We start from the raw sequence: 9,143 nt of genomic DNA on the forward strand, positions 1-9,143 counted from the left end.
GCAGTGCTATAGATAATTTATTTTTGATGTATGAATATAGTTATTAATTGATTCTGTTGTCAATGGATATTAAGGCTGTTTCTAGTTTTTGTCTATCATGAACTATGCATACCATTTTGAACATTCTTGAACATGTACATTTATGCAAGAGTTACTTTAGTGTGTATATCTAGGAGTGGAACTGCTAGGTTATAAAGCGTGCCTATTTTCTAGATACTGTCAAACTGGTTTTCCAAGTGGTTGTACCAATCAATCTATGGTCCCTTCAGCAAAGTATGAGAGTTGTTACTCTTGTTTTCTTCTAGAGAGTCTTTTTTTTTTTTTTTTTAACATCTATTGGAGACACAGACCTACTACAGAATGGACTTGAGGATATGGGGAGGAGGGAGGGGTAAGCCGGGACGAAGTGAGAGAGTAGCATTGACATATATACACTACCAAATGTAAAATAGATAGCTAGTGGGAAGCAGCTGCATAGAGAGTCTTTTCAATTTGGTTTTTCAATATTTTGTTTACTTGGGAAATCTATACAAATGGATGTGGTTAATATACACTATTTTTCCTGGATTTGTTAAGTCAAAGAATTGTTAAAATTATAGCAGCAAAGTCACATACTAAACATAGCAAATAATCTACATGATGAGGATCACAATATAATTTATGCGGATAAACATGTACAATTTCTTATCTTAGTTGGCTTTTAGAAAAGAGATAGAATCTGGACATACAGACGTAGAGAAGCAAACAAGTAAAAAACCAAATAGACAAACACAATTTTTTAAAATACGTTTGAAAGCCCACCTCTACTCCTTTCTAAATTCTTGTTAGTAAATAAGTGTTGATTAAGAAGAATTTATGGAAGCCCAACACAGCTTAATATATTAAAAACACCATCACCAGGACTTAGGGCCCCTCCCTTCCTTTGAGAATTAAATGATAATTCTTCCCCCTAACCACTTTTCTTGCAATATAATTGACATATAACATTGTATTTGTTTAAGGTATACAACATAATGGTTTGATATATGTATCTATTGCAAACTGATTTCCACAATAAATTTAGTTAACATCGGTCACCTTATATAGTTATAATTTTTTTTCCCGTGGTGAGAACTTTTAAGATGTATCTCTTAGCAACTTTCAAATATACAATATTGTTAACTATGTAGAGTCACCACGAAGTACATTACATCCCCAGAACTTATTTACCTTATAACTGGAAGTATGTACTTTTTGACCACCTTCATCCATTCCCCTCCTACCCATCATTCATCTACCCCACTACCCCACCCACCTCATCTGACAACCACCAATTTGTTTTCTGTTTCTATGTTAGGTTATTTTTGGTTTTTTTTTTAGATTCCACAGATAAGTGAGATCATGCATAACTGAGATAATTCTTGGTAAGGACTTAGCACAGAGCCATACACAGAGTAACTAATCTGTTTGACTTTTATTATGATCATTTTTTGACATCCAAGTAAGAGCTCATTAAACACAAATTAATCTCATCTCTACTTTAAAGCCAGAGTATTTTTTTAAAAGTAATAAATCTAACTATTTGAACTTCCAGCCAGCTAAATCAAACATTGAATTAAGGCTTTCCACATTTCTTCAAGGAAGAATTTTTTTAATATTACAAATTGAAGAAAGTGTTCATTGTAGAAAAATTAGAAAATAGAGATATAAAAATAAGAGTATGTCCACCCAAAAACCTGCCTACAGACGTTTATAGGAGCTTTATTCATAATTTCCAAATCTTGGAAGCAATTAAGATGTCTTTCAGTAGGTGAATGGGTAAATAAACTGTGGTACATCCAGATAATGGAATATTATTCAGCACAAAAAAGAAATGAGCTAGCAAATCATAAAATAAACGGAAGAAACTTAAATGCATATTACTAAGTGAAGGGAGCCAATCTGAAAAGGCTATGCACTGTATGTATGATTCCAACTATATGACATTCTGGTAAAGACAAAACTGTCTTTTTAGCGCAGTGAAACTATTCTATATGACACGTTAATGGTGGATACATATCCAAACCCAGAATGCACAACACCAAGAATAAACCCTAATGTAAACTATGAATTTGGGAGTGATAATGATTTGTCAAAGTAGGTTCAGAGATTGTAACAAATGTACCACTCTGGAGCCCAGTGTTGATAGTAAAGGGAGCTATGACAGTGTAGGGGCAAAGGGTATATGGGAACTCTGTACTTTGTGCTCAATCTTGCTATGACCCTAAAACTGCTCTAAAAAAAAATCCATTTTTTAAAAAAGCAGGGAAAAAAGGAGTAAAGAAAAAAAAATTAAACAAATCCTAACACGTTTTAAACATTTTGGTATATATTCTTCTGAGTTTGATAATTTTATATTGTTGTATTCCATAAACCTTTCAAAATCCCTGCCTTTTTTTCCATTGATACAAGTCAAGAAAGAAATCTGTTCACCTTGCTTTGAAAGATGTTTTTAAAGTGGTGCGTCTCAAACTATAAAGTGTGTACAAGTCATTAGGATTTATTCATGTTCTGAGTAGTAGGTCTGGGGTGGGGACTAAGATTCTGCATTTCTAACAAGCTCCTTCTTTGGGCTGCAGACTACACCTTGTACAACAAGCTTCTGGAGCTTAAAGTGAAACAGTTTCCTACTTTTAGAAGAGTCATTTGACACTCTTTTGTGGAATTTTTTTACTCCTTGAACTGCAAACTAACTGCTTCCAAGATGCTTGACATTGCTAATTATTAGAGAAATGCAAACCAAAACTACAATGAGGTTATTACCTCTCACCGGTCAGAATGGCCATCATCAAAAAGTCTACAAATAATAAATGCTAGAGCGGATGTGGGGAAAAGGAAACACTCCTACACTGTTGGTGGAAATGTAAATTGGTACAGCCATTATGGAAAACAGTATGGAGGTTCCTTAAAAAAAACTAAAAATAGAGTTACCATATGATCCAGCAATCCCACTCCTGGGCACATACCCGGAAAAGATGAAAACTCTAATTCGAAAAGATACATGCACCCCAATTGCACTATTTACAATAGCCAGGACATGAAAGCAACCTAAGTGTCCATCAACAGATGAATGAATAAAGAAGATGAGGCGCATATATATATATATATCATATATATGTGACATATATATGACATACACACACACACACATAATGGAATATTACTTGGCTATAAAAAAGAATAAAATATTGCCATTTGCAGCAACATGGATGGACCTAGAGATTATCATACTGAGTGAAGTAAGCCAGATAGAGAAAGAAAAATATTATATCATTTATATGTGGAATCTAAAAAAAAAATACAAATGAACTTATTTACAAAACAGAAATAGACTCACAGACATAGAAAACAAACTTATGGTTACCAAAGGGGAAAAAGGGGGGGGGGATAAATTAGGAGTATGGGATTAACAGATACACACCACTATATATAAGATAGATAAATAACAAGGATTTACTGTATAGCACAGAGAACTATACTCAATATCTTGTAATAACCTTTTATGGAAAAGCATCAGAAAAAAATATGTATAACTGAATCACTTTGATGTACACCTGAAACTAACGCAACATTGTAAATCAACTATACTTAAATAAAAATAAAATAAAATCACTACTGGTAGTGAAAAAAAAGTTGGAAGTGAGATGAGTGGGTGGGTGAGTAGTTGTATGTCAAAGAAAATACGATGTAGAAAGGATTAAGAGGTTAAATGTGAGGACAATAAACCTGTTGTAGATGCTCTATAAATATTTGACAAGAATTAAATCTAGCATAGTGTGAATATAATTCCTTTTCAAAACCACTTACTTCTGCCTTTATCTTGCATGTAATTATTGTCATTTTAGAATTGTCACAAACACAGCTCTCCTTTTCACTAAAATGATTTTGTAACTTTCAACATTCATTAAACGTTTTGTCTATCAAGAAGAACAAACAAACAAAAAACCCTAACTGCTTCTAAATGTCTTTCTGATATTTCAATTCCTACAGTCTCCGGTTAAGGAAAATCTTAAATCAGCTGTGCTGTAGGACTAGCTAAACCGTTGGTGAAAAACTAGGACGGGAGAAGCGAGAGGCGGAACCTAAAGTGAGAGGAAAGCAGGAACTGAAGAAGCGGAGGAGGGATTTCAAACTTGGACGAGAGCCGGTTCTGTTTACCGGAGGGACCGGAAGAACGCTAGAGTAGTCGCCGCACCATGGCGGGTCCTGTCAGCTTGCGAGAGCTTCTAATGGGCGCTTCAGCCTGGACAGGCTCTGAAAATCCCGAGGGGTCCCCTACAGAGGGTGGTGGGAGCGCGGCTGGCGGACCGGAGCCTTCTTGGCGGGAGGATGAGATCTGCGTGGTGGGAATCTTCGGCAAGACGGCTCTGCGCCTGAATTCCGAGAAGTTTTCACTTGTAAACACGGTGTGCGACCGACAGGTTTTTCCCCTCTTTCGCCACCAAGATCCTGGAGACTCGGGGCCTGGAATCAGGACCGAGGCTGCGGTCGTCGGGGAGGCTGGTGGAGCCGGGGACCCTGGCGCCGGGTCCGGGGATCCAGTTCGGGGAGGTGTCGCTGTCGCTGAAGGGAACCGAACTGAGCCAGGTTCCCAGGACTACAGCCTTCTGCAAGCCTATTACAACCAGGAAAACAAAGTTCTGTATCTTCTTCTCACTTCCATCTGTGACAATTCCCAACTTCTCCGGGCTTGTCGGGCCCTTCAGAGCGGGGAAGCTGGAGGTGGCCTCCCTTTACCTCATGCAGAAGCGCACGAGTTCTGGAAGCATCAAGAGAAACTGCAGTGCCTCAGTCTCCTTTACCTTTTCTCCGTCTGTCACATCTTGCTTCTGGTCCATCCCACTTGTTCCTTTGACATCACTTATGATCGAGTATTCAGAGCCCTGGATGGACTGAGACAGAAAGTACTGCCCCTCCTCAAAACAGCCATTAAGGATTGTCCAGTTGGCAAAGACTGGAAGCTAAACTGCAGACCTTGCCCACCTAGACTCCTTTTCCTCTTTCAACTCAATGGAGCACTCAAGGTGGAACCCCCTCGGAACCAAGACCCAGCTCATCCAGAGAAGCCCAAGAAGCATTCTCCCAAAAGGAGACTGCAGCATGCCCTGGAAGACCAGATTTATAGAATCTTCCGGAAGAGTCGTGTCTTGACTAATCAGAGTATCAACTGCCTCTTTACTGTGCCTGCCAATCAGGCGTTTGTGTACATAGTTCCTGGCAGCCAGGAGGAGGACCCAGTAGGCATGTTGCTGGACCAACTTAGGAGTCATTGTACTGTGAAAGACCCCGAATCTTTGCTGGTCCCTGCACCCCTTTCTGGGTCCAGGCGATACCAGGTGATGAGGCAGCACAGCCGACAACAGCTTTCTTTCCACACTGACACTAGCAGTTCCAGTTCTTCCGGGCAGCTAGTGGATTTCACTCTTCGGGAATTCCTATGGCAGCATGTAGAGCTAGTACTAAGCAAGAAAGGTTTTGATGACAGTGTGGGCAGGAACCCACAGCCTTCCCATTTTGAACTTCCTACTTATCAGAAGTGGATCTCAGCAGCTTCAAAACTGTATGAAGTAGCTATCGATGGGAAAGAGGAGGACCCGGGCTCTCCCACTGGCGAGCTAACGTCTAAAATTTTAAGCAGTATTAAAGTCTTGGAAGGGTTTTTGGATATTGACACAAAATTCTCGGAGAACCGGTGCCAAAAAGCTTTACCCATGGCCCATAGTGCCTACCAGTCAAATTTGCCTCATAATTACACAATGACTGTCCACAAGAATCAGCTTGCCCAGGCTCTTCGAGTGTATAGTCAACATGCTAGGGGTCCAGCCTTTCACAAATATGCCATGCAGTTACACGAGGACTGCTACAAGTTTTGGAGCAATGGCCATCAGCTCTGTGAGGAGAGGAGTTTAACTGATCAACACTGTGTACATAAATTTCACTCCTTACCTAAATCAGGTGGCTAAAATTTTCTCAGTATTTTGAAATCAAAACTTTGAGCTGTGTTTTTATTCTTGTTTTAAGAGAGTTTGTTCATTATGTATTGACACTTTAAAAAGAGGGCCCTGCAGAAATTTAGGTACATCGATTTAAGTTTTTTCTTCTGCTGTAAAAAGAAAAATCAGCTATGACTAATTATGTTCTTGTATGTAAAGAATGAACCCTAGGGGATTAGTAAATGAGAACTATTAAACAATACAAAGTTTCAGGAATTTCATATTAACATTTTTACCTTTTTAACTGAAATGAATATAATGAAATGTATGGGCACTATGATGATAAAATTTACTTAGAGACCCTAAAAGTTTAGATTAAAAATATGTATTATGTCATGTATTTTCACTTGCTTTTTCTGTTAGGTGTGTTTAGTCAAGTTTTTGTGTTTTGGGTGTTTTTTTCCTTCTCATTTCCAAAGAACTGTTTGGAGAAATTTTGGGGTTAAGGTGCAGTTGAATGCAAAATAAATTTGGGTCTGCACTGTGTGTAAAATTAATAGTGGCTTATATTTTCCAGGAGAAAAACCAGAGCCCGATAGAAATCCTCCTGTGCTGTATCACAATAGCCGAGCTCGATCCACTGGTGCCTGTAACTGTGGAAGGAAACAGGCACCTCGAGATGATCCCTTTGATATCAAGGCAGCTAACTATGACTTTTATCAGGTAGACTCTACATTTTTTCTTCCTCTTCTCTCTTTCTTTTTTTTTTTTTTTTTTTGCTAACGACCATCTGAGTAAAAATATATTTTTTCAGAAGCAAAATATCTAGATAAGTAAATGTGACTTGCAGTGTGATATGTAACAAGGGAAATTTCTTTATATATACTTATTTGCTTACCCATTAACTGTTGATCTTGCTTTTTAATGTGAAGCATGTGTTGTTTTCAGTGAAAGGTTCACAGGATCAGTTTGTTTGTTTTTTTCCTTCCTCCATAGCTTCTGGAAGAAAAATGTTGTGGAAAATTGGATCACATCAATTTCCCAGTATTTGAACCAAGTACTCCAGATCCTGCTCCTGCCAAAAACGAATCATCTCCTGCCCCTCCAGATGCAGATGCTGATAAACTTAAAGAAAAAGAACCTCAAACCCAAGGAGAGAGCACAAGCCTGAGTTTAGCTTTGAGTTTAGGCCAATCCACAGATAGTTTAGGTACCTATCCAGCTGATCCACAAGCAGGAGGAGATAATCCAGAAGTTCATGGTCAAGGAGAAGTAAAAACTGAGAAGAGACCGAACTTGGTTGATCGGCAGGCATCCACAGTTGAATATCTCCCAGGCATGCTACATTCAAATTGCCCCAAAGGTCTCCTACCCAAATTCTCCAGCTGGTCTTTGGTTAAACTAGGCCCTGCTAAGTCCTATAACTTTCATACTGGTTTGGACCAACAGGGCTTCATTCCAGGAACAAACTATCTTATGCCTTGGGACATTGTCATCAGGACTAGAGCTGAAGATGAAGGAGACTTAGACACAAATTCTTGGCCTGCTCCAAATAAAGCTGTTCCTGGAAAGAGAAGTGCAGTTGTAATGGGAAGAGGAAGACGGCGAGATGACATAGCGAGAGCATTTGTGGGCTTTGAATATGAAGACTCTCGAGGACGAAGATTTATGTGCTCAGGACCTGACAAAGTAATGAAAGTAATGGGAAGTGGGCCCAAGGAATCAGCTTTAAAAGCCCTGAATAGTGATATGCCCTTATATATTCTGTCATCATCTCAGGGTAGAGGGCTAAAACCACATTATGCTCAACTTATGAGGCTTTTTGTTGTGGTTCCTGATGCTCCTTTGCAGATAATACTAATGCCTCAGGTAAGAAATATAACCCTTTTTGTCCTCAGACAAACAAAAAATGCCGATGCTTGTTTTGATTGTATGAAAAAAGTACAGGGTATCAAACTAAACAGGTCTTAATTTTAAATACCTCTTATACCTAATATTCTGTTTCTTGAAAAATAGATTGTAGGTGTGTTAATCAGTTCACACCATCAATTCACGTCATCTGGTTAGAGGCAGAACTAGAAGTTAAAAATCTGTAGAAAAGCAGGATAGTATTTGAGATTATTTAATGTAATATCAGATATGATTGGAGTTAAGAATGTACACATTACCTGCTTAATATTATGTGCTCTGTGAACTTATCCTTTGTTTAGGCACTTATCGTTCAGGTGTTTCTTATTGAAATATATTAAAATAATCATATAACCTGTGTTTTTCAGGTTCAGCCAGGCCCACCACCATGTCCAGTATTCTACCCAGAAAAACAAGAAATCACTCTCCCACCTGATGGCCTCTGGGTTTTGAGATTTCCGTATGCCTACGTGACTGAGAGAGGACCTTGTTTCCCTACGAAGGAAAATGTGCAGTTGATGAGTTACAAGGTGCTCCGTGGGGTTCTTAAAGCAGTAACACAATAAGTGTTTTCCAGTCAGTACAGTCCTAAACTGGAGCTGATTTTTGGTTTTGGTGTGTATGGGGTGTTTTTTGGTATGTAAACTATGTTTTCTTGAACCCAAAATGTGTTTTGGTTACAGGAGTTCAGTATTTGGACAGTAATTGTTCCACTATTTCATGATATTGTTGATACTTATTGTAAATGGGGGTACAACTTCCTAATAAACATTGTTTATTCTAGAAAAGGACATGAAATACATGGTTGATACCTCTATTTTCTCTTTGTTTCTGTTTCACTGTCCATAATAAAACATATTTCTATTATAACTGAATGTTGCATTATCATGTTGAGCCAAAGCTTTGTTATTGCTAAAATGATGTTTTAGCTGGGATTTTCCTTGAAATGCTGCTCCTGAAATTATCTTCAAAACAAGATGATCCAGGGCTTCCCTGGTGGCACAGTGGTTAAGAATCCGCCTGCCAATGCAGGGGACATGGGTTTGAGCCCTGGTCCGGGAAGATCCCACATGCCGCAGAGCAACTAAGCCCGTGCACCACAACTACTGAGCCTGAGCTCTAGAGCTCGCAAGCCACAACTACTGAAACCCGCACGCCTAGAGCCCGTGCTCCGCAACAAGAGAAGCCACCGCAATGAGAAGCCCATGCACCACAACGAAGAGTAGTCCCCGCTCACCGCAACTAGAGAAAGCCCGCGCACAGCAACGAAGACCCAACGCAGCC

General features: G+C 39.1%; 1 protein-coding gene across 1 annotated transcript; it reads left to right on the forward strand.

The window, feature by feature from the left end:
• The first annotated feature begins 4,193 nt into the window (after positions 1-4,193).
• SMG8 (SMG8 nonsense mediated mRNA decay factor) lies at positions 4,194-8,699 on the forward strand. Its single transcript, XM_068531530.1, has 4 exons — positions 4,194-5,973; positions 6,529-6,674; positions 6,948-7,820; positions 8,228-8,699. Exons 1-4 carry the CDS (start codon positions 4,215-4,217, stop codon positions 8,423-8,425), a joined length of 2,976 nt encoding a protein of 991 aa, XP_068387631.1. The 5' UTR covers positions 4,194-4,214; the 3' UTR covers positions 8,426-8,699.
• Positions 8,700-9,143: the final 444 nt, after the last annotated feature.

The sequence above is a fragment of the Eschrichtius robustus genome, chromosome 20, assembly GCF_028021215.1.
Source record: "Eschrichtius robustus isolate mEscRob2 chromosome 20, mEscRob2.pri, whole genome shotgun sequence".
In the NCBI taxonomy this organism is placed as follows: domain Eukaryota; kingdom Metazoa; phylum Chordata; class Mammalia; order Artiodactyla; family Eschrichtiidae; genus Eschrichtius; species Eschrichtius robustus.

Coding starts and splice junctions, on each gene's coding strand:
- SMG8 (XM_068531530.1), top strand. CDS start 4,215: ATGGCGGGTCCTGTCAGCTTGCGAGAGCTTCTAATGGGCGCTTCAGCC. Junction 5,974..6,528: donor TCACTCCTTACCTAAATCAG/GTGGCTAAAATT, acceptor TATATTTTCCAG/GAGAAAAACCAGAGCCCGAT. Junction 7,821..8,227: donor AGATAATACTAATGCCTCAG/GTAAGAAATATA, acceptor TGTGTTTTTCAG/GTTCAGCCAGGCCCACCACC.